The sequence below is a fragment of the Fukomys damarensis genome, unplaced genomic scaffold, assembly GCF_012274545.1.
Source record: "Fukomys damarensis isolate Sample0158 unplaced genomic scaffold, DMR_v1.0_HiC HiC_scaffold_30, whole genome shotgun sequence".
Lineage (NCBI taxonomy): Eukaryota > Metazoa > Chordata > Mammalia > Rodentia > Bathyergidae > Fukomys > Fukomys damarensis.
The window spans coordinates 19,374,415-19,401,865 of NW_022900942.1; the positions used below are offsets into that span (position 1 = coordinate 19,374,415).

A 27,451-nucleotide genomic window follows, 5' to 3' on the forward strand; every position below is an offset into this window, starting at 1 on the left:
TATATATTTCAGCTGTGAAGCCATCAGGACCTGGGCTTTTCTTAGTTGGCAAATTTTTAATAATGTTTTCAATTTCACTGATTGTACTTGGGTGTTTCAAATATTTTTGTCTTCTTCATTCTACTTTGATAATTCATAACTATCAAAAAATTTGTCCATTTCTTCTGTGTTTTCCATTTTATTAGAGTACAGGTTCTCACAGTAGATATTGATGATCATTTGTATTTCTGCTGGATATATTATAACTTTACCTATTCATCCCTAATTGCATGGATCTGAGCATTTTCTTTCCTTTTTTGATAAGGTTGGATAAGGATTTATCAATTTTATTTATTCTTTCAAAAAACCAACTCAGATCCATTGATTTTTTGTATCATTTCCTTAATTTCCATTGACTTGATTTCTGCTGTGATCTTTACAATTTCCTGCCATGTACAAGCTTTGGGTTTTTCTTGCTCTTCTTTTTCTAGGAGCCTAATGTTCATCATTAGATTGTCTATTTGAGTTCACTCTGTTTTCCTAGCATTCACTGCTGTGAATTTTCCACATAAAATTGCTTTCATTATGTCGCATAGTTTCCTGTACATTGTATTGACATTATCATTTATGTGTAAAACTGAGTAATTCCTTCTTTAATTTCCTCCATGACCCATTGATTGTTCAGGAGAGTGTTGTTCAATTTCCAAATGTTTTTGAAGTTCTTACAGTTTCTTAGGTGATTGACCTCCAGCTTAATTGCACTCTGGTGTAAAAATATGCATGGGACATCTTTGATTCCTTTTCATTTATTTAAACATGTTCTATGAGCTAGTATATGGTCTATTTTGGAGAATGACCCATGTGCAGCTGAAAAGAATGTGTTATCTGATTTTGTGTGGTGGAACACTCTGTAGACTATTAAGTCTACTAAGTCTATTTATTTACAAGCTTGGTTCAGGTCTAGTATTTCATTTTTTATTTTTTTGTATAGGTGATCTATCTATTTGTGACGATGATCTGTCTATTGGTGATAGTAGGGTATTTAGGTCCCCTACTACAATTGTATTAGTGCTTATTTGGTTTTTCATGACCTTTAATATAGATATATATATATATATATATATATACATATATATATATATATATATATTTATTGTCCTCTTTTTCTTTTTTATTTTTCCCTTTACAAGGATGTAGTGGCCTTCTTTGTCTCTCTTAATCAGTTTTGCTTTGAAATTTACTTTACCTGGGAATAAGATAGCTACCCCTGCTTTTTTCTATGTTCATGTTGCATGGAGAATTATTTCCCCTCCATTCACTTTAGGTCTATGAATTTCTTTTTGCAGTAGGTGTGTTTCTTGTATACAACATATTGTTGGATTTTGCTTCTTAATCTATTCTGCTCACCTATTTCTTTTGATTTGTGAATTGAGGCCATTGACTTTGAAAGATATAACTGAAATGTATTGACTTATCATTGTCATGTCCTTGTCCTGTTGTTGGATCTTTTTAATTTTTCCATGCTTTATCTAACTGATTTGCTTTGTTGGGCCTCATAATATTGTAACCTTCATTGTCTTTTTATCAGGTATTGTTTAGAATTGTCTATAGTGCTGATTTGGTATTCATGACATTTCTTAGGTGTTCTTTGTCATGGAAGTATCTTATTTCCCCACCCATTTTATTTATTTGTGTTTGTTTGTTTGAGACAGGGTTTCACTATGTAGTTGAGACTGACCTGGAACTCACTATGTAGACCAGGATGGTCTTGAACTCACAGCAATCTTCCTGCCTCAGCCTCCCAAATTCTGGGATTACAGGCATGCACCACCATGCCCAGCTCTCCCCACCCATTTTAAAAGAGAGTTTTGCAGGGCACATCAGTCTAGTTTGGAGGTTTTTTACTCTTCAGGCTTGAAATACTTCACTTCAGGCTTTCCTTGACTTGAGGGTTTGTATTGAATAGTCTGCTGTGATTCTGATGGGCTTTCCTTTGCATATGATTTGTTTCTTTTTTGCTAGCTGCTTTCAGTTTTTTATACTTCTGTTGGGTTTCTGGGACCTTGACTATAATATGTCTAGGTGTAGATTTTTTTTTAAATCATGTCTAATTGGAATCCTATAAGCCTCATTTATCTGGATGTCAAATTCTTCCCCTGTTTGGGAAGTTTTATGTCATTAATTCTGTGAGCAGTTTTTTTTTTTAAAATCATTTATACTTTCTCCTGATACTTCATGGATTACTATCAGTATTATGTTGTTCTTTGCATTATGGAGGAGTTGTTGGATTGATTTCCCATGATCTCTTACTGTTTTTAAGAGATCTCGCTTTTCATGTTCACTATATCTTCTATATCTGAAATTCTATCTTCACATTCATTCATTCTGCTATAAATTCTTTCAATAGATTTTTTAATCTCCTGGATATCTCTTTCAGTCTGTTTCATGGATTCCATTTCTTTTCTTTCCTATGCTGGGCATTCATGGCTTCCATCATAGTTCTGAGCTAGTCTTTTTTTTTTTTTTCCACCTGTTTTTGTTCTAAAGTCTCTAATGTGTTTCATTATGTTTACTATCTCTAGTTATCTGGGAATTTTTCTTTGTTTTGAATTTTTCTAGAGCCTGATTGATCTGTTTTGTTACTTCCTATGGTATGAGTTCAGAGTGTACTGGTAGTTGACTGTCACACTTTTCCACCTAGTTTTACCTAGAATTTGCTGTCAGTGAGCTGGAGTCTGAATTTACACCTTGCTTAAGTGTTTTCTCATCTTTATTTTTGCTGTTGGGCTGTCCTTGGTTTAATTCCTGATTTAGTACTTTGATATTGCTGATATAGCTGCTTTTTAGGTTTTGAGTCTCTAATGACTCAGAGACACTCTCATTTTCATAAGATAAGAAAGGACAACTTATTAAATCAATCACAACCCTTTAGCCTAATTGATACAATCAGCAACACAATAGCATCAAGCACAGCTTATAAATTAACCATATGTGGTAGTTATTAATCTATCATCTTTAACCATGTGAATTAAATCAAAATTGAGGACCAGCTCAAAATATATTTATAGTGTTTAAACTCTTCAATATAGCAATTTTACCCTTCAGGATGGGGACTTAGAAAGAGGTGGGAGGAGAAGAATAGATAGGTAAAAGAATAGGAGAAGGTTTCAAATGAAACCAGAAGACACAGGATGATCAAACAAACTATAGGAAACTGTTGAAGACAAGAAGGAAACACAGAGTATAAGAACAAAGACAAGGACAAAACAACTTAACAGCAATAGACAAGCTATAAATTTTACTCACTTTCCTTTGAAACTAATGACAATTGATCAAAAAGAAAAGAAGAAGAAATCTGAATTAGGGCAGGAACAGGAACAACAAAGGATATGAAGAATAACATGTGGAAGCAAGAGACTAAGCAGGAAAAAGAAGAAAGAAAAAAGGAATAATTTGAATAATGGGAAGAAATAAAATTTTAAAAATTAAAAATAAGAGGAAAAGAAAGAAAAACTATTTGGAGAGCCTCTTTCAGGGTATATCTCTGCTGTCACAGCAATGTGGGGAAACAATGTGCAGAACTAAGTCAATTAATCTCAACTAGCCAATGGCAGACCCCTAAGATTCAGGCTGAATTCTGGCTGCAAGGCCCAAGCTGGGCTCCCTGACCTCCTGGAGGGTTTAACTGTGTATGGTTCTACTGCAAGTTCCAGCTGCCCTTCCCCTAAAGATAGTCCAAGTTCACAGGGTGGGGGTGGGGGCTATGGAGGATGTTGCAGAGGCATCCAAGCAGCTGGGCAGTTCTCGCCAGTCTACTCGAATGAAGGCCCAGAATCTATTTTTAAACTTTGAAAAACTGCTTAGTTAACTTCATCTTATGTACACTAATTTCTACAAACGCTCAAATGATAAGTACATTTACAAACAAAATTGCATACACTATGGTCTCAATTGTGCTGAAGATACTGAATGGATTCTGGAATACACAATTTATAACAATAGAGAATTGAGGTCTAGACCAGAGTACTAGATTTGGGCTATAAATATTTCTAGGATTAAGCTACTTGACGTCAATGAGCATACCACAACAGTTTATTTTAACTCCTCAATTCTTTTTCACAATGACAAATATAAGTAGCAATATTTATAATAACTTTACTACTTTTTCATGATGTGAAAAAAAGAAATATATATTAACTGTAGGAAAAGCTTTTCCTTTCTGTTGCGTTAGAGTCCATGCTTAACTTAGCCAACAGTTCCACCTTGTTCAAAATAAGTCTTCTCTCAGATTCAAGCAAAATCTTAGCTGTGGACCCATATAAAACAAAACAAAAGAAAAAATCTAAACTAAAATAAGCTAAGCAAAAAAGAAACAAGCTATTTAATCCCAGAATAAACTACTGTAGAGTAAGTCTTACTATTCTAACATAGAAGAATGGGAGAAATTAATTAGAGCAAAGGAAGACTGAAACCTGGAATCTTTCCATGTCTGGAAACTAGGACACATGGTAGTGATGTGTAAATTTCAGAAGGTTTGGATGCCCCCCTCCCATGGCCTTAATCAGTCGCAATCTACACAGCTTCACTGTTGGGTTGGCTCCACTTGCTGCCTGCATATCTCATCCTGAATCTTTCCATGTACCTGGCCTCTCAACTTTCTGGAGTATCTACCACACCTCTGGCTTCATTCACACAGTTCAATGAACCCTGATTTTCAAGGTCAAATTGACTGGTCTCTTAAATTGTCCTTTGAATCCTGGGTGGAAGTCTCCTTGATCTCACAACTTTTGTATTCAATATGCATACAACAATGGTACTGCATGGACAAAGCCAAAATCTGCAGTCAGTAAAAGCCAAAAGTCAGGCCCTATGTATGACAGCTGCAGTGGACTCTGAATGCCTGGATGCCTAGGCATGGTGATATAAATCAAAGAGGACCAATTTTCTAGGTGGCTTTTTTAAAGTAGGGGTTCCAGGGACTCTCTTCTCAAATGATATGCTTATACTTACATACGAGTCTGCAATGGATGTGGTTTATGTATATTGTTGAGATGCTTTGAGGCATCTTTTTTCTTGTTACAACTCAAACTTTTTAAAATTACACTGATCTCTTCAGCAATTATGCCTCCTTTGGTTGCAATTTTATCTTTGGTTCTTTCTAGGCCAAATTTTGTGTTCTTAAAAATATATTGGCTGGCTTGTTTTGCTCCTGATTCTCAGTATTCATCTGGCTAAAAGCAGCTAACATTATCCATGCCACAACCTCCATATTGTATATTGTGTCACCTTAAAATTTACACAGCTAGATCAATAAGTCTACCATTCATAAACACAGAGTCTGAGGACATGAATAAACTGTATTTATACTTTTTACCATAGTATAACATACACTATTTACAATCCAATTCACAAAAATGTCCTTCTTCTCAATTGACATTTTTGAGCCTGACCTTTACAGATTGCATTCCTATGTTCTGGTATTAACTCAGAAAAAAATCATCCATCAAAGCTTGCTTACAGCCTTCAAGATTTTCTCCGGCCAGACTTGCCAACGCCTAGCTCATCCCAGTACTAAAAGCTTCTGAAGCACTTAGACTCACAATAAGGACATTTCTACTCTGGTACCAGTTATTTCTGTTAACTTTCATTTTGCTGGGACAGAAAAACTATTCCTGCAACACAAAGGAGACACTAAATGGTTTATGGTTTCATGAAATATGGTCCATGGTTGGCTGGTTTCTAGGCAGGAGCTTCATGGCAGAAGAATACAGGTGAGAAAATCTGCATACTTCCTGGTTTCTAGGAAATAGAGTAGCTGAACTGCACCAAAGAGGAAGGTGTGAGGCCCATATATAGACTCTGAGGTCATGCCTCCAGGACTAAAACATGCCCAGAAATATGCTTTACTAATCCCCTGGGTAGCTTTCAAGTCACACTAGTTGACAATTCAGATTAATTGTTACAGTCAATCATAACTTTGTACATTTTATTCACTAATCCTGCTTCATAAGCCACACGTTAGAAGTCAGTATACTTGCGATGCAAAGTATTAATCACTTGCTCTGAAAATGACTTCCTGTTTGGTGACAGTAGATCATACTTCTAGACTTTTAGTATCAAGCCAAGGTGAATTAATGGTAGACAACAGATCAGATGAACTGTCTTATAGCAGCTTACTAATTTAAATCTTCAAAAAGTTAATTGGTTTTCTAATACCAATGTAGAAAAATGAGGAAATAAAAACCATATAATCTGGTATTTACCATAGTCATTGATTTGGCTGCAATTTTATGTGTTATTTTCAAATGTTTCTTCTCTTAGCTATCAAAGTGGACATATCATGGAGACCCCTGGGGACCAGGGCTACCAATCTAGTGTTTAGGGTAGAAGCCCTTGCTGGACATAATAAACTTGACTTTGTTAGTCTGATATGTGATATTTGAAAGCTTGTATATTGAGATTCTTCCAAAGAGTGAATGTGAACAGAGAAGGAATAAATCTAAAAACTAAGGCCTGATTGAGAGTCCTGGGAAACTCCAGGGGGAAAATATAAGTATCAATCCAGGGAATGTGGTAACATGAAAAACAAATAAATAAAATGCTTCAAGGGGAAGGGAATTGATATTAGTTTTATATTATTTTTTTTAGATCAAGTAAGAGCAGAAAAGTTCCTATTGTATTTTACAATACATATCTCTGAGATAATGAAATATTCATAGCTAACAAAGATTGTCATCCAGGAAGAAAATACAGAGTAAAAATATGAAAGGGCATAGGACAGAATCTTTAGGGAGAATGATATTTATGGATCATGTAAAGGAAGAGCTGACTGTAAAGTAGGCTGAGCATGTCTAACCAATGTAGGAAACAAGAAAATACTTGACAGAGACATACATTCAGATAACTCTTTTGTGAAGGAATTATGAATAGCCTTAACTCACAGTATTCTAAGAGGGAAAGTCTCTCAGTTTATCTAATAGTAAAATTTATTCCTTGTAAAATTTTCCCATTGCAAAAACATTTTGCAGACATATAAATGAAATGTTGACAGGGAAATGACTTAATAAAATCTATGAACAACAACTTATACTGGATATTTGTAGGGAATACTAAGACATTGTTCAGAATTAATTGGGTCAAGAACAAAATGTATTGCCATAGGTGACAAAGACGAACTCATATTTTGTTAAAACAAAGTCTCTTCTTTTTTTTTGTTGTTGTTCTCTTGTCCCCACCCCATTGAGTTTATTGAAACTTTTTAGGTGTGCAGTACAGTTATAGTCATCATTTGGATCTTGTACCTTTAAATGGCAGGTCTTTGTTCTCAATTTTCCCCTTACCTCTGTCCTTCCTTCACCCCCTCCTTCCTTCCCTATGTACTAATACCTTATTTCCATTTTTCCATTTTCTCATATTTTTTCTCTTCCTTTATTTTCTTTCCCCCACCCTTCCCACTTCTGCTACACCTTTAGCCCTTTTCTTTCTATTTCACATTGTCAATTAGACAATTTGGATGTTATTCACACTTTTAGTTTCCTTCTTTTTGTGTCAAAGTAGTCCTGTGTGGCTGGCCTCACAGTAAATTTCCTAGTCTTAAGCAATCCTTCTACTTTAGCAGGGCGCACACCATTTCTCCTAGCTTCTGGAATGTTTCAATTGTTGGAGCAAGCTGGTGAAAAAGCGCCAAAGGACGTATTAGTGGGGAGTTTTGTTGGTCCACTTGATTAGTCCATCTGTGTTTTTAATTGGCTTTTTAAATGGAGGTTAAGCTCTTACTATCCCAGTGAGTCCAAGAGATATGGCCTTTTTATTTCTTGATGGTCACATTTCAAAGCAATGAATGTTTCCCAAATCTTTGAGAAAGACAGTTAAAGATGGAAAATGAAAAGTTTTGCTGAGAGAAAATTAGTCTACATTATAGAAGATTAGAGAAAGTCTATATAAAAAAAATTTTAAAGTAAATTTGTTAAGAAATGGTAAATCAACAGGATCTCCTCTAAAAGAATTCACTTTATATTTGCTAAGCTAAGGGAATTTTTAGGTGTTACTAGTCAATGGTTAATAAAATGTAAACATGAGTGATGCATATTGTTAATATGCATTACTTAAGGAAATTTTAAAAATCTACTTCTCATATGCATTTGAAAAGAAAATGGCTCTCTTTAGTCCAGGATTACAATAAAAATGATGTTTAGTTTTAGTATGCTTCACCTGGAACAATCAATTCCTTTTTTTTTTTTCTATTTCATCTCTTTCTAGTCACATTTGGATATATGTGGCCTTCTGCAATATTCAGTGCATAAGATGCATCAGTATATTCTGAAAATATCATTAAAATACAATTTTATAGTGTATGCCTGTAATATCTGCACTCTGGCAGGCTGAGGCAGGAGAATTGCAACTTCAAGTCCAGGCTGGATAATTTAGTGAGACCAAGTGTCAAAATTAAAATTAAAATTAAAAATACAAAAGAGGGCTGCAAAAATACAAACTATAGCTCAGTGTAAATGCCCTGGATTCAATAATTAGTAATCACACCCAGAAAATATAAAAGAGATGACCTATTAAGTTTATAGTTAGCAAAACAGAATGACCCAGATTCTTGTTACAAGACACTGAGTGACAAATTACTGAATAACTTACAGGGTGCTTACCACATTTTCACATTATGCATAGAATTATATTGTTCACCTATTGATTTTTGAACTGAGGAAATCATCTGATATATCTTCTTCTGATATCTCATGTCTGAATTTTTGCTTACATGGTGAATTTCACTGGCATCCAGAGAAGACCACAGTGTTGGCTTTTGCATTTGGTATTCATCTAAACAATTGTGAAATATTTTCTTCAATCAGTTTTCTTTTCTTTTTTATGGAATTGAAATTTCTCAAAATTTTGAAATTTCTCAATTTTGAACTGTGTTCAACAAAAGCTAAAATCAGAATAAAATAATAATATGCCAGTTGTATTTTATAACTGTTTGAAAATTGAAGTTATAACTTGAGTGATATAATTTTATATTATTATTTTACAAAAGAAGAATGATATGTTGGTGAAGATTCTTTCTTTCGTTCGTTCTTTCTTTCTTTCTTTCTTTGATACTGGGGTTTGAACTTAGGACTTTGTGCTTGCAAGGCAGGTGCCGTGCCACTGAGCTAAATCCCCGAGCTAAGATTTATTTTTATATCATCCCACTAGGCCATTTATCATACAAATTTTCAAGTTATAGAACTCTTAAAATCATATTTTGAAAAATATGAGGAATGATGAAATACTTTTGTGATGATGTGACTGTGTTCAAGGCAAATATATCAATAAAGTTCAAGACCTAAAGAAAGAATCATATCTGTTTCCATCATATATTTACTGGACTTGTAAATGTCTCCAGTGTACTCATATAATAATTGAAAATAGAGTTACGGTTTCTTAAATTGTAAAATAAGATAATATTTGCTTATTCATTGGAATGCCTGTAGGATTAAAAAATAACAAAATAGCAATCTCCACAAATAGGTAGAATTGCTAAACAATAAAACTCAAATAGTCATGTTTGTTGCACATAATATGGAAGTATACCCAGCATTAAACTCTGCTCTTCAAGGAAATTTTTTTTGGATTTCATTGCTTCCTGCTAAAAGTTTAAATACAAGACATATGGAGAAGCATAAAATAATGCAATTTTTATAAAAGTATTTATTAGACTTCAAAAAGTTTAACCAATTTTCTCAATGTCATATTATTTATAAGTGAGTAAAGATTATATTTTGTATTTATCTCCAACAATAGGATGATTTTAACTTTATGTGCCCCAATAGCTATCCTTCAATTGTCTGTATAACCAAGAAATAAATATGATACCAGATTTTCTCTGTCCATGTGCAGAAAGGATTTTATTTATGATTTTAAATGTAAAGTGATTGGTCTTCACCTCTTTTCTGCGGTATCCACTGCTCAATCTCAGAATGTCACATTGGTCAGTCTTATTTCACACTCATTTTCCTTAAAGAAGGAGAGCAGATATCACAGAATAATTCTTTGGGAGACTAGAATACATCACTATTACATTCTAGAAGTTTGTCTAAGTCCTATAAGTTTCTGAAGATATGATGCATACCTACCAGTTATGCCTCTACTGAAATCCAAAGGGAAACCAAAAATGTCTTTTTTCCTGTTGCATTCACTACACTTCATGAATTGAAATCCATAGATCTATGATTAGAATGCTGCCAACATTAAAGATACTTAATTCTTTATACATAGAGATGCTTTATTTCAATAATCTAGGCATTAGAGTTATGATGACTACTAAATTGCCATTATTTCTGTCACACATTTCTTCACAAATTAATTGTGGATTCTAACAAGATTTCTAATTTTATTTGCAATTTATTGAGGTTTTCTTTAAGAAGAATGAAAACAAAGCACTTAAAATCAAAATATACTTTCCAAAGCATCATTACCTACTTTCAGATGCACTACTGATCTCTTACTTGCTCCTAAAAATGAGATAATAATATGAAAACCTTAAAACTTAAGTGGAGTAAGCTTTCAAACATATTTGTTTTAAAAGGTAATAAATCATTACTTCTGAAACTGTAAGTTGTTTTATGCATGAACTTTAATTATCTTTGTGACTGTTTAAATGTTTCATAGAGATTACTGCAAAGAGCCATAAAAGTTATGTGACTAGGTTTTACTAAATCCTAACCAGAAAACTAAATGACACCATGAGCTAAATAAGAGCTTTTATCTTAAAAATTTGTAGGGGAAATGTTAAAAATAAGGAATAGGCAGTATATCAAATAAGGTAATCATTTTATCATTCAAACACAAACAATGAAGTGAACATGAAACATAGTGTAAATCCTTGACTAAGTCAAGGGAAATCCAAGAGCTAGCATAAACTTTCTCAGATCTTAAACAGAGAATTTGAATGGTAAAAGCAAATGGGAAAAATAGCTTTGACAGCTCTGCACTGTAGAAAAAGAAACAGAAATATAGAAAGAAGAGAAACTTTTTCTTTGAAGTAATCTCTTAGCCTGGGATTTCCAAAATGTAAACAATAGGCCAGAGTAAAACACCAAGCATATATAATTTAGAGAAGGTAGGAATAAGAAATATAAAAATTCTGAAAATTGAAGGAAGAACATACAGTACTCCCAGAATGTTAGATATCTGCTTTTGTTACTATTAAGAATCTCAGAGTGAAGTGTACTCTTTCCTCCTCATAAACTACTTATTTATTTATAAAAATGTTAACTGTTTTAAGTTGACAAATAAAGTACGATGAAAGATGTCTTGATCTATGCATACTGTCACAGTTTACAACCATGAAACCGTGCAAAGGATGAGAGGTTACCTAGAATCTATATCCCATGGAGCCTCTAAGAGGACCCAGAGGAGGCGCTTTAACCAAGACCCCTCATAATGAATGGCCAGGGAAAAAAAAGAAAGAAAGAAAAGAAAAGAAAAAAAAAACCCTGATTTGAAACTTCTATGGCTTTTTATTGATAGAACCAGGAAGCAAGGATAAAGAACAAAGAAGGACACCTATGTAGCACTACATGTAGAAAACAGGGAAGGACAGGGTAGTGACAGGATGGTCTGCTACAAGAGTGAATTTAGGACCAATCAAGTAATAAAGCAGAGTTTGGGAATGATGAGGCGGCAGGACGTACAGTCCTTACTGCAAAGTGTTTTGATCCTATTTGGACTTGTTGCCCTGTAACTATCTTATAGTTAAGCTCTAACAATGCATTACAGGAGGCTTTGGGCTTGTGGTCCCCAAAATCTTTTATCTTTGCATATTTATCTGATACATACCTCTGGCCAATGCTGCCATAGCATACCTTATAGAATTTCTAAATCATGTTAATGAGCATGTGCAGTACTATTATTTTGTGGTGAGAACATTTAAAATATTTCTTCACAGTTACCAACTATCAAATGTATTGTTGTTAACTGTAGCAACAGCGTTGCTTACAACTAGGCCTTTCTAAGTGTTCCAGCAAAATAATTTTTAATGCTAAAGCAGCAAAATAACTTTTTAAAATGTGTATATGTACCTGTATGCATACACGCATCCACAAAAACACAAATAAAACAGAAGAGCGTAAACAATCTATATCACAAAAATGATTATGGAAGGACAAAGAAGGTTTAGAAACAAAGATGACCACACATTCATGCCATTTTTTTTGTTAGTTGATTCACTGGTCATGTAGTTTCTGCTAAAGCAGTGTGTTCTGCACTCTGCTTTTATCAATTTAGTGTTTCTAGCTACACATTCATTCTTCAGTACCCGCTTAACAGTGCCCTTCGGGAGCGTTTCTTGTTCATAGTGAGACGAATCTGACACTTGTCAGTAGATGGCACAGGATGAACGTGAGGGTAGGAAGAGGGCTTTTCTCCTTGGTTCTGATGGATGATACTATGTTTCTTACATCGAAAATCGGCCACTTGCACATCCGATGTCCCAGCCGTACAAACATAGAACTTCGGATTGTCCTGGAAGGTACCTATTTGTGGTCTGACAGGGTTGAACTGTGCTGCTAGGCCTCATGCCCCTGTCCTTCGGACTCTGTATGTTCTTTTTTTTTATAGTAAATAAACTTTATTCTTCTGCTTCTCTGAGATGACATTGACAACTGTTACAGATTTGCATACAATAGTTTGTATTGATTATTTACAATTTATAGTAGTATTTATTCATCTGAACATATATAAGTACCAAAGCTAAGCAAACAATGAGGTACTCCCATTTCGAATTTATCATATGTCATAGCTTAAAGAACTAGTTTCAGCAAATATTCAATAAATCAACTTGGGTAATAGTCAATTAAATGCTATAATTTATTAGAAAAAATCCACTGTTTCACCTCAATGTATCGCCCAGATCTTTAGAAAAGAGAAAAAAATCACCCTAAAATTAAATAAGGCAAGCAGTTATTTAAAAAGAGGGACAAGAATGAAAGAAAGGAACATTAATTGAACCCATATATCAGGTTGTTATTCAAAATATCTTTCAAACAACATAAAATTCTTTCCAACAGAAAACTGAAGAAAAAAAAAAAGAAACAACTATCACCATTTCTCCACTGATGAAATAAAATCTGTTTTAAAAGCAGTCTGCGATATATCTATAGGCCGTTGTCAAATTTTTCTTTGTCTCTGCCTATATGAAGGTCCCTAAATGACAGCTTCATTCTCAAAGAAGAGCAAACATGGACAGTTTTCCAAGCTGCAGTTGCCAGTATCTCTCTCCCCTATTTAATCTTTTATAATCCTTGGGAGTGATTGCTTCTTCCTCCCTGTGAACTAGCTGTAACCCAGGGAGCCTCGTGACCACCTTAGCCGCACAGATGCTGACCCCAAGTCCTGGGAGACAGCCTCCCTCTGCCACTTGTCGGCCCACATATGTTTTCACTGAGCCTCTGGAAACCCATTAGACTCTCCTCACATCTACGTAGTTACTCTTGTTAAGTCTTAATCATTCCTACGATTAAATTTTGTTTTACTTGTATTTCATTATTAGTGTATTCCAAAACATCTTGTAATATATTGTCCGTTAGAACAATTTCCAAAACTGGCTCAGAGTGTTGGCATTCTTCCCAATAGGTTTGATTGCTGGCAAAAACTTAATAACATTTTCTGACCTACTTCTAACGTTGGATTAATTCGTGTATACGTCACCATTTTGTAGCATTTTGACTATGCAAATATTTATTTACATTTCTGCTTTCTTCCTCAGGTGAATGAAGGTCCTCATTTTGTACTTCTCTGTCTGTGATATCTTTCTAATAACGTCTTTGGCTTGCATGATCAAATCATTATGGTTTTCTGAGTCACTTGATTCAGTTTCAACCTCTTCACAAAGTAGTAAAAGCAGATTTTCCTGGCAACATTTTACTGAATTGGGCTAATTCTACAAGAAAAATCAAAAGAAAACATTGAATAAAAAATTGCAAATATGCAAATTTTTAACACGGGATATAATATGGGTAAAATTCATTCATTACACTGACAGATGTGTAAACACCTTGCTGTTCATCATATCAAACACAGATTGCTTCCTGTACTTCTCAAGTACAGCTACTGAGGAGCAACGCTGGTCTTTGTTAGGCTAACTACATTGTTTCACTAGAAAAGAGTGGTATGGATGTCCGTGACAGTATGAGGAACTGATTAAATTTGCTCGATCTTTGTCACTCAATTGGACTCAGCTTCCACACATAATTACTACATAAAAGTATTTACTTCACCCAGACTCATAACCTCCCCTTTTATGTTTCCTGCCCAGGTCTGGGAAGACTTACTTCCCCAGCATCCTTAATTTTTACTGAGAAATTACAGAAAGTACAGCTGCCATGATCAGTAAATAACTATTTAGATATTTGTCTAAGAAAACTCCATTCTCTCCTCTATTTCTATTTTAATAATAGTGAAGATCACCCTAAATAAATGCCTCACTTTTGTTTTTTCTGACTTTTTCTTCAGTTATTTTCAATTAATACATTTTAGAAAAAATATAAAAATCTTTCAGAGGGCATCTTTTTATTACAATTAGTGCAAATACATATCAGATAAATGAACTTTCTAAAACACAAATAGATAATTCTACATATATTTCACAACTAGATGAGGAATCTATTTAATAATATAGAAATTCATGCAAAGACATTTTTTGTGTAAATGTCTAAGAGACATGTGAATCCTAGGAGCAGTATAGGAGTCTGTAAACATAAACTTAGTAGAATTAATAAGGAAAAGATGAATAGATAACAATATCAAATTGAGAGAAAAATATTTTACACATTGAAAGATATGCACTTTAAAGACTGTAAAAGTAAATTTAATAAAAATAAAATGTTTAAAGTTAGTGTAAAATGTAGTAAAACTTTCAGTTATAAATAATTTTTAAAAATCTATTGATTTTTGGTGAATCAGTTAATTTAAAATAAAGGCAAAACTTCAGGTATAATCATTATTTGTACCAGGAAAGTAATTTTGTCATCAACATATAAGATGGCTTGCTGACTGAAAAGAACTTGTCTTATTTAAAACTTAGTTCACAGGTACTGATATAGTAAGTGATTTTTTTAAACATACTGTGAGTGAGTTGTCAAATGAGAAATATCCGGGAACATCATCTTTTAAATGGTAGATTAGTTATTTATTAATGTGACTACTTTATCCAGGATAGGCAGATACTTCTGAAGATTTTTCCACTTGTTTTCTGTAAAATGCATTCATAGAAATTAACATACTCTTCATTTTATCAAGTCTAGAAGCAATATTACATTTAGGATCATGAGCTACCTAATGACATTTTAGACAACAACAGATTGCATGTATGCTTGTAGTTCCATTATGCCCAAGGTGTGTGTTAGGTTATACCACCTATGTTTGTGTGAATACATGATGTTTCCACAATTATCTACTTGCCTAGTGATGCATTCTTCACAATGTAAGCCTGTGACTATATGTTATTTTAAATTATAATATTTGTTACTAATATTCATACAATGACTTACAGAAATCATGTTTGATAACTCATTTATATGAATAGCAATTCCAATAAAATATATAAAGCACATGTATAAAATGATGTGTTTTGATGATTTTTGTTAATTTAGGAATAATAACAGTAAAGAGGGCTTTAGAATAGCATTTACCTTACAAGCATCTTAACAATAAGAAAAGTAATTTTTCATATTGGTTTCTAAATTAACATAGCAATCAAATTAATGAGTCCTGAAATAACACAATTTAAGGCAATTAGATGCTATAATATTCAATAAATCATTCTAGAAATGAAACATATTCCCTTATTAGTCTTATGTTAAATCAAAATGATCAGATTTTTAAAATTTATATTCAAAACTTGTATTAAGGTGAATTCTTTTATAGGGAAACCTATTTTTTAATTGTGATGTGACTGTGTGTATGCAATTCTTGGATGCTATTAGCAGTGCTGTTCATTTTTGTAATGTGAATCCATTGGCAGGGCAAACAGTATTTTAAAACAATTTAAAATTTTTCAAATGCTTTTTAACTGAGTTTTAAAACCATTTTGCACTATATGTATTTATTGACTGTTGTTTTCAAATAAATTTACTTGTTCCTAAAATAATTCATAATTTGCTATTGATTGATTAATTTTGAAGTTTTGGGGGTTGCTCAAATGTTCTGCAGTATCAGAAATAAAAGCTTTTGTCTTTCTGGTTAATGGTTACTCTTGGTCATAAAGTGAAAACAGTCAACCAGAGAAAAGTATTTCAGGTATTTCTGTTTTTTGCATTGTCTTGTTTTTTTAGTGGAATCAGTCATAATACTTCTCATTTACTCCTAAATAATACATAACACACAGCTTTCCAGTACTGCCTGAGTACATCTGCAAAGATGATGGGTTGGCCTGGTCCACTCTTCGAGAAAAATGAACAGCAGAGCAAATTAACTTTTGTTCCCTTCAAGTACTTTTAAATTTTTATATTTTTAATTTAAAAATCTTTTTAAATTTGTTTTTATGTTAATTTATTTGATTTTTCATATACAAAATTTTTGAGAAACAAATTGTTTCTTTATAGAAGATTGCAGGTCTTTTCTAGTGTTAACTTGGGGACCTTGTATAGACTTGTTTATCTGCTAAGATTTTTAGGTTTTAATTCAACACATTTCCTATCTTAGGGGATCAAAACACGAAAAACAATAGTTAACAAAACTAACAAAAAGATTGCTACAATGGCAAGAGATCTCTACTGTCACTCCTCCACTCTGCCCAAATTAGATAATAATTTCCTAAATCTCCAGAATCCCTGTTTTCTCATTTGAAATATAATGAGGGAAAATAATAATGTTCTACAAAACCTGTCTTTAAACAATTTGATAAAGATAAAATGTTATTAAATGAGAAAATGGGTAGAAGAGAACTTTGTTAAAGGTAATGTTGATATTATTAGCAGTTACAGATAAGAGTCATGTTGTACATTCCAAGTTCTTAAAATGAAGTTCATTCCCTTCTTAAAACATTTGAATGATGTAAAGGTGCCTAGGTATAATTAATACTGCTTATAAACACCACCATGCATGCCTGTGGCAGGTGAGAGTGGGAGCTAGAGGTTTAATGTCATTCATAAGATTAGTAAAGATATCTGTTGTTCATGAAAGTTTACAAGTTAAAAACTCAAATATAAACAATACTGAAGTTGCATTTATTCTTTTATTGGATGGATGTGGTTTGATTATATACTATAATTATGTGACATATAACACTTGGGTTAACTAAATTAAGAAATCTATGCATTATTTGCTTGTGAATTTATACTACTTTTAAAGTATAACATTAAAAAATGTATTATGCTGCAGTGAAAACTATTTCAAAAAATTGTATATGAAATAAAAATGTATCGAAACAATAGTCACTAACATTATTAAGATTGTGTCATAAGAAAACTTCTAAGGGATATTTTAGGTCAAGAGGCTCACAATTAAATATATCTAAAATTGTGAGTTTCAACTACCTTCATGCTATATGAACTTTCCCTGGCTGTCCTAAGTATCTTTGTTATTAACAAATATATATGCCTGTGTGTTACATAAATACAAAATCAGACACCTACATGTGCACATATAAACCCATAACAACCATTATACACATGGATCTAAAAAGTATATGGAGTATTGTTAAGAGCAATGTCTGAAAGAATTACAAAATGAACAGCAAAATGCTTTCCTTAGAAGGACTGGAAAACAATATTTTCACTTTACTAATATTTTACATTGTATCAATATGTCAAAGAAACAAAATAATATACACAAATTTTCATTTGATATTAATAGCCTTTCGGTGAAATTAAACCTAAATTCTGGGTTATAAATGAAGCATGCAGAATTAATGCAAAATAATAATTATGGAAGTGTAATACAGTTAGCACTCTAATGAACAGTCAAAATGTCATTAATACTGATACCCATAGGTAGTGCAAATTGAAGCAGTTTTGAGAAACAAATATGCTCTTTCATGCTATTCTTTCTCAGGGTACTAAAGCTAAGCTCATTAAACAATTTATAAAATATATTTGTAATAATGTTCCTGATAAGATGGAAAGTTATTTTAAAAGATAAGATTATCTAGGATATTAGACATAGATGATATGATAATTTTTTAAAATTTCTTTTCTTCAAATTTAAAAACCTAAAAAAGAAAGGTCTACTCAATTTGAATAGTTTTTTTGACAATATGTAGTCAAAATATTATAATATCCACATATACTTAGCATAAAATCATTAATGTATCTTATACTTTTTCATTCCATAGACTTAATTCCATCGCCCAAATACCTAACAAAAATAAATTGTCCCTTGATAGAAGTTACATTCATTATAGCAATTAAAAATTCGAGGTCATCTCTAGAGGAAATCAAGCACTTTTTCAATTACTCGGAATCTTTGCTTTGTCTCTAAATGTTTAACAAGCAAGAGAAGAGAGCAGAAAGGAAAATTTTCAGTGTGTTGTAATTATTAATATTACAAATGAGGTAGAATTGGGCTAATTTTACTTACCTGCTTGGTATGGACAGTTACTTTTCAATCAATGATTATCATGATCTTGACTAATACTAAATTTTTTTCCAGAAGTAAAATATATTATTAATGACTGCTACATTTCTGTACATAATGAACAAATTCATTGTGGGGGATTTCTACATGTACATAACACATGTCATTTTCCCTTTCTCTCCAATCTCGCCTATCCTCCTCATATACAAAAGCTCTAATTCCATTTATTCTTCAACATTTTTCTTTCACTTCTTCAATTCCTTTTTTTCTTCCTTCTCTCTCCCATCTCCTGCTTTCCTTCCCACTATGGCACAATGGATAACACACTGGACTGCATCAAAAGAGATTTTTGATTTTTCCCTGAAATTCTGTCTTATTGGAAGACTTTCTTATCTCCATGTAAAAATGTTATCTTGCCTACGTTTTTTTTTTTGTTTTGTTTTTTTGTACCAGGGATCAAACTTGGGACTTCACACTTGCAAGGCAGGCAGTGGAACCACTGAGCTGAATCCCCAGCCCTATCTTGCCGAAATGTAACTGTTCCTACATTACAATTACTGACTTTCTTCTCAACTTTCTACACACTTTGTTTTTATCTTTTAAATTTTCCCAAACTCACTCTATTCTTCTTTCATTGACCTGCACTTAATGATATTAGTATCTAAATGACTTCCAAAACTAAATTTCCACCAGTTCATTCTTCTACTTTTTATTTCCATGTCTATGAATCTGCTGAAAAGTCAGACTCCAAGTTTCTATTGTTTTACCATTTTTCCTCCCAAGACTACCTCTTTTGAACTATTTCTAGCAAAATTATTATAATTTATCAGTTTGAGCAAGAAAGAGATGTGGGCACCATCCCAGTTCTTTCTGCTCTTTATTATTTAGATGCAATAAGTCACAAAGTTTTCTCAGTATCTCCTTAATGTGTCAATTTATTTCCACCCTCACTCTTCCTGTCATACCCTGGAACTAGCTTGTCCTCTGGAGTGGACTTTACTTAGTTCTGAAAAGGAGTGTTCATATAAAACTGGACTTTGCTTCAATCTTACACCATTCATTTATTAATAAAAGCCAAGCCATGTTGTTTTTAAACAAATTATATTTATTTTTAAGTAAGCATATATATACACATAGACAATTTTCAAGTCATTCAGATTTTAGAGTTGAGGTAGCGGCCAGAAGAATACAAAACTTGTCGGAAATGATGCCACTTTTGTGAAATTGTGTTGAGCTTTGCGTAGTCTTAGGTCATTGTGGGTTTCAGCAGTCATACCTATCTGCATTATGTTGGAGCATCCTTATTTATACAAACTCTTCCATAATTTGTGTAATTTTTTCATAAAATATGAGTTACAGTTTATAATGTGATTGTTATGACCTTTGTGTGTCACATCAAGACATTTTAAATACCAATAAGTTTCTGGGAGCATGACGACACCTTGCAGACTGTGTTCTTTTTTTTCCACACCTGCCTTAGGGGAGTCTTCAGAAGAAGCATTGTAAAGACTAAACCTTTTTTTAGGCATCATGAGATCCCAAACAAAAATAATGATTGTGTTTTTCCCAACCCTGTCCTTGTGTTGTTTTCTTTTGTTTTGAGATGCTCTTGCTTTCCCTAGTGTCTTGCTGGTCTTGAACTCACTATGTAGATCAGCATAGCCTTGGGTCATAGAAATCCTCCTCTTTGAGACTTCTAAGTGCTGGGATTGCAGGTGTGCACCACTATACTCAGCTTCGAACTTGTGTCTTTTAGTATAAAGTCTAAGTGCTATAATATCATCTCCTAGAACATTCATAATATATGCAAGACTTACATTGAAGTATGATTTTCTAATTTCAGCAGTGATAATAGAATCTCTAATATCTGCTTAGCTTAGGTATTTTGTCCTTTATCTTTTTTTTACATACTTCTTAAAATGTACCTTAAGTATTATTTATTTCTCCAACCCTCTTTAAATGCGAAGTTTTATCTGTCTGCTATATGCCACTAAAATGTGAAGAACAGTGTCAGAGAGACCTTTCTATTTTATTTAAAAATTTTAACGTGTTTAAAAAATTAAAGAAAATCAAGTATATATTCAGACGAAACATTTGGAATATATAATTTAAACTAAATAATGGTATATTTCTATAAGAAATTGACAAAAATTATATATTTGCATAATACAATTGATGAAATGTCCTTTAGGTAATTTAGTGCATCTCCATATTTTTGTACAGGACCAAAATATTAGATCATTACCTTGAATTTCTCAAAAAGTTTCTCCTAATATTAAAAACAGAGAGAGAGAGAGAGAGAGAGAGAGAGAGACACAGAGAGAGAGAGAGAATATATTTTATTGTCTCTAAAACTGTTGGTTTATTAATTACTTTGCACTTTGACGTTTTGCAGATTTTCAAGTCTTTTCCAATCTTGTAGATTTATTTTGATGAAGCAGTTCTATATTTATATCACTCTTTTCAGTAGAGTGGTATAAAATTGATACTCATTGATGTTTGTTAACAGAAATTCCTTAATATGGGAGACAATTTGCTTTTTGATCCTAATGTTAGATAAAAATATCAAGAATAACTAAACAGATGAATTTAAATGCCTTTAACCTATTTATAACAATTTCTGTTTTTCTTCTAACATATTTGTATTGAATGGTTCTCAATACACGGGTACATTTCATGAAATTGTGTATAAAGCACGTTTCAATAAACTGATAATTCCTATAATTAGGAGTATCTATTAATTCACAGTTTATAACTCAAGTTACAATTTATAATATTCAGCAATTTTTGTAGACTACATCTCAAAATACACTTCATTGTTGCCTGCTTTGCAGAAAGGAAGCACACATAAAGGCATTATTGGTTACAAATCCTACTGTAATAATAGCTTCTTAGACTAACAACCAAAAAATTGAATGCTCAGTGAGGTCTGTATGCACAGTTTGTAGTGTGAGTATTGCATTTATTTTTGTACCAGAATAATTAGTAATGTAAAATTTTCTTAAAAAGATGCATAGTGAAATGTGATTCATAAAAAAATGATTCTTTCTTCCTGCAATTATTTACAGTCAAATAATGTTTGTAATTCTATAAAATTCAGCTTAAACTATGAAATTGTCAGTAATTGACAATATTTTACCTACAAATATAACTTTATTTATTTTCAACTATTATTTTATATTTCAGGCATTGTTTCCACCTTCTATTCCTTAATCTGGACCATACTGTAGTCATTAATTCATAGGTTTTACTCAAGAAATAGATACTTTATCTCATACTAAAATATTTCCATTTTCTCCCTGTAAATCAGATTATTTTTCTCCTTTAACTAATTATTATTTCTTCTTTATATCTACCTTATCCTATGGTATTATTTATTTCTTAGTATAAGCTTTTATATGGTGTGTTTTTTATTTTGCATTTTCCAGGCATTTTTTTGTGCTTATGCTTTCCTTTTAAATACATACTTACACAGGTAAGGGGCAGTTACCCTAGGAAACACATGTGCCAGTAATATTTTATACCAGCCATAGCATCAGATTTTGTTCTAATTCTGATCCAAACATTTTAATTATTAAAGCTCAATATAAATATTGTAAAACAGGAGCAATAGTAAAATGTATTCCAGAGGATCATGGTAAAGATTATCTAAGAGAATGTACATAGCACTGTCTATCTCACAAACATGTTTTTATTAAAGGACAGGGTATTTCTAGGTGCTCCAGGCTAAAAAATAGAATTCAAAGAACAGTGTATAGAAAGTTGATGATACTGTGTCGGAAAGAAATTGTACAAAATTTTAGCAAGAGAGCAAAGAGACAAAAAAATAATAAAAGCACCCAAACATTCCATAATTGAAAATATTTCAAAAAAATTTTGCATGTCGTATATTTTAAATATGTATTTTCTTTTATAAATTAAAAAGGGAATTTGTGGGTCTCAGGTAATTAGACATACAATAATAGCCCAGGAATAAAATTAATGCAATAAATGATTTATTTAGAATTTAATTTGAAAATGAATACAAAGTCCTTTCCATGTTTTACATTGAAAGGTGAAATAAATATCTCCTTTCAAAATTAAGTTTGCAGCGATATTGTTCCTTATTGAGATATTTATGTTTTCATGAAAGTAGTGCATGTTCAGAGTTACTGAGTAGAAGTCTAAGTACCCCACATGGACTGATGGCATCATGTTAGTAGTAGATTCCTATTTTTTTAAACCAATGCAACGAAATGTTGCATATGGAAATTCAGCTTATAAACAATTGCAAGTGGATGTATACTTGTTGCAAAATTGGCAGAACTTTGAAATTATGCTCAGCTTACTTACACTGTGTATAGAACAAATACTTCCACTGTGTATAGGGCAGTTTGATTAAAAGGATTTCAAAAAACGTCCAAAGTCAAAATCTATCTAATCTTCTTAAGCCTTCAAACACAAGGCAGAGATTTTCAACATTTATGCAAACACTTGTGTTTAATACAGAAACTTTGGTGTTATTTTTTCTTATATGAAAATTAAGAATGTATGCCAGAGTTTATACAACAATAGCAGCACAAACATGAATTTTACGAATTGTTATCAATCTTATTTCAGTAAAGGATTTGCTGGTAATGCTTACAAAACCATCCTATGTACACTTCAACAAGGGAATATCTTCATGAACAAAATACTTGATAGACACTTCCCATGTGCAGCACAGTCATTTTAAAACTAAGTCATACAATCTTAAGGAGGGTTCTGAAAATTAAGCATTAGTACCTCTGTTTCAAAACTTGACATCTTCGTAAGCCAAGATTCAGATCATTGAATTCTGAGAATTTGTCCTCACCCAACCTATAAAAAATTAGATGATTGTCTGAAAGAAAAATTTTACCTGATATGACACAGCATTCAATTTTATTTCTTTAAGTGTGGATTAAGTGAAAATGTTTTTTTTTTTATTTCATCAGTTAAAAGTCATTATGAAGAAAAACATGAATCAACGTAGTATTTCTCTACCATTATTTCTATGTAAGGATAGCATTCATTTCATAATGTTCCTCATGCTTATGGAGATATATTTGTTCTTTGATATAAAATTTTATAAATTTGGATCTGTCATCTTGAAGTTGAGGGTGGGTTTGTTTGAGGCATTGTTAAAAGCACTTTATTCTAGAAAATTCAAAACAACTTTTGTAATGAATTTACTTTTATTTCTAGAATTAATCACAATCTCACTGTGCGATCTTGTCGAGTATATTTTTTTACCATAATGAACAACTTGACTGACATATTCATGTCTTTAAATAAAAGACTTAATTCAGAACTGATTTGTTCATATAGCTATTAATTCACTATTTTATGATCTGAGATACAGAGTATAACTTATTTGATGAAGAATTTTCTTATAATCTTTTTGAGTAAAGGGAAATCCTATACATCGCCCTTATGCTTTACAAACATTGTTGCTTCAAATCAATTTTAAAATTCATTACTTTAGAAAATTATTTAGTGAATTGAGTAACTTTACCAAAATTTTTCTCTCAGTATAAACATGAAATATATAACTTCAGCAAATCATGATGGCTGGCATACAGACTAGAAAGCAAGAATAGAATATGAAAGAAGGAAAAAAGGAATGTCAGAAGATGGATAGGAGGACATTTTAAAATATAAAAATTATGCTTTGAGAACTTTCCAACAAATTTAGTTCATGAAATCTACCAGAACCATCTACAATAATCCATTATTATGTGATATTATAAACATCTTTTGAAAGAGAAAAGTATAAATAATTTTATCCTGGAAAATATTTTAACATTCTCCATCAATTTGACAGTTACATTCCTGAGAGTCTTTTGGTACTGTGTTAATTTTAATAAAGGCTAAAAATAATAAATGATCATTAGTGTAAAGCCATACAGCAAAATGACCATATTCCATTTTTTCTAGATAATCCAGACCATCAGTGCAATGGACAGAGATGAATCCGTAGAAGATCACCATTTTTACTTTAACTTATCTGTGGAAGACACAAGCAACTCAAGTTTTACAATCACTGATAATCAAAGTAATACCATTCCCTCAGTAATTTTTTACCCATCGTCCATAAATCATGTTTGATTTTAATTGGATTTATAGCATTGATTTTATATTGTTCTTCCAATATGATAACGTTGAGAAATACAGCAAAAGAGAGATAAAATAGAAACAAAACCCAAAGTCAAATCCTGAAAATTACAGGCTTCATTTCTCATGTGATTTCTTCAGAGTGGAACTACTTTTCAAGTTATTTTAAAGTCTGAATGGTCGTGCATATATGATTGTATTTCTGATATTATGGTTTTTTTCACATCCTCATTTGTCTTTATCTTCAACCTGTGTCTGAGGAGAAAGTGATCTATATGTTTAACTTACAGTGATATTAGCATGGTTGATTCACATATATTTTAAGTCATTAATTGGAAGCTAAAAATACATGAAATGAAGATTTTTTTGTTGTTGTTTTTTGTACCGGAGATTGAACTTGGGTCCTTGTGCTTGCGAGGCAGGCCACAGAACCGCTGAGCTAAATCCCCGGCCCAAGTTTTTTCTTTTTATAAAAAATTATTTGTTGTCAAATGAAGGGAAAATTATTCTAAAAGATTCTGTGTGGCGAAACAGGTTTTAACCACCTTCTCAGTGGAAGTAGATTAACTATATTATACAGCCATTATATTTCCTTTGGTTATAATATGTATTTGTATTTTAATTTTTCCTTATATATTGAATGCAAGAATTAGCCAATAATTCGAAATCCAATGTTTTCTGCATTGGATAACTTTTGTCAAATTCCCCAAGAAAGGTAGCTCTAGACATACTCATGATAAAGAGCACATATATCAATATATAAAACGCTATAATTTAGGTTTCTTTATATTAAAATAAGTTACTGATGTAAGATAAATATAACAAAACAAATAAAATATGGTCTCTTTAATGTTTTTACAAATAATAACACATGTAATGAAAAATGTGAACTATTTCTTAACACTTAAACATGCCTACTGCATCTGCTTATCAGGGTTTATAGACTTTAACTGCTCTGTCTTTTCAGCTTTAAAAAGATGGTTTTTGTTAATGCTATAAGTATGCACACACTTCAAAAAAAAATCTATATTTCCATTTTACTGCTTGAGACCTCTGAAGTAGGGCTGATGGCTGCAGAATATACTTTTGAGCCTATAAAAGTCACTCCAAAACAAAAATTAACTAAAACACCGGCATAGAAACCTATAGGGAAAACATAGTGCAAAGACAAAAGAAACCAAACAAAAAAATGTCATTTAGGGTTTTCGGGAATCTAAGGAAGAGCAATACCATATATATTGGTGTATATGCTACATTCTCCTTAGTATTTTGAATTATTTATTGAGATGAATGAATTAGTGTGGTTTGTGTTTAAGAATACTTAGAATTTTAAATGGAAAATCAATTACTAAATTCAAAGTAAAAGCAAATATTTTTACAGTGCATATACCACCAAGTAAAATTATTTCCTGTTTCCTAATAAGAAAACGCATTGTCATCTCAGTGACTTGGAAGGCTAAGACAGCAGGATCACAAGTTGAGGAGAGTCTGGGAAATTTTCAAGAACCTTAATTCAAAAAAATAATAATAATTAAAATGGGTGGAAGATGTAGCTTAGTGCTACTAGGATTCAATCATCAGTATCAGAAAAAAAAAACACAGAAAATACTAAGCAAAACAAATTATATAGCATCGTGTGTTGTAATGGACAACAGAAAATTCTGTGAATTTCCAGTTTTTATGAAAATAAAAGCTTCTTGAGTAGTTGAAGTGGTAGTGTCTGGTACAATTACCCTGCTTAAGATGACAGCATTAGTATAAATTAAATGCCAGCAGCCTGATTACTTTTAAATTCAAACATCATTATTTAAATTTTGGAACTGATTTGAATAATTCATCTAATTACATAATTTAAAATTGGGGTAGAAGGTTCAGCTGTCTTTTGGTGAGAGATTTTTCTCTTTTTAAACATTTATTTGAACACATCTGTATGCTGTTGCCTCTAGTACTTATGATGTTTTAATTTCTTTCATGTGGTTGAAAACATTACGTGCATCATTTTTGTTTTAGATGACACAGCTGTAATTTTGACTAATAGAACTGGTTTCAGCCTTCAAGAAGACCCTGTCTTTTATATAACTATCTTAATTGCCGACAATGGAATTCCACCACTTACAAGTACAAACACCCTAACGATATATGTTTGTGATTGTGATGACAATGGGAGTGCCCAGACCTGCAGTAATAAGAACTTAATCCTTTCCATGGGATTCGGGATAGAAATCATTATTGCAATTCTGATCTGCATTGTGCTAATAATTGGTAAGTACTGTTGAACTGCATAGATCTTCATTTATTTAAAGTAACTTGGTGAATATATACCTAATTATGTTATAGCAGTATTGTGTATGTATTTAATTACTCTTGTAAATATATTAAAATTGTTAAACTAAATGGATTAAACAAAATATAGAGTAGATAAATGTACATTTGAAACTACATACCAAATACCAAATGATCCTTGAATTGTGTGAATATGGATGTGTATAATTATTTAAGAACATTTTTGAACAAACATGCTTTATTAAAATTAATAGTAATGATGATGTGCTCATTCCACAAGACAGTCTCTTATGCTTTGGGTATATAAGACAGTTTGACCCTCACAATAATCTTGTGATGAATCAATGGCTATTGCCTATATTCCATACGTAGAACTACTGGAACTCAAAGAGTTGAATGTTTTATCTATGGCCATGGATGTAATAAGTAACAAGCTGAGATTCCATAACCACAATGAAACACTTTGCAGCATTACACCAGAACTGGCTAGATTACATAGAGCAGAATGTTGATA

The 27,451-nt window shown here is 32.1% G+C and overlaps 1 protein-coding gene across 2 annotated transcripts in view; it reads left to right on the top strand.

The window, feature by feature from the left end:
- Nucleotides 1–27,451, top strand: part of Cdh19 (cadherin 19) — a 107,570-nt gene that overhangs the window by 75,460 nt on the left and 4,659 nt on the right. Inside the window, exons 10-11 of one of the 2 annotated variants that reach the window (XM_010635437.3) lie at nt 24,478–24,595; nt 26,665–26,916. In XM_010635437.3, coding sequence (XP_010633739.1) covers nt 24,478–24,595; nt 26,665–26,916 — 370 coding nt within the window. Of the gene's footprint in view, nt 1–13,732; nt 14,827–24,477; nt 24,596–26,664; nt 26,917–27,451 lie in introns of those variants that run through there. The other variant, XM_019209216.2, reaches the window with a different exon arrangement.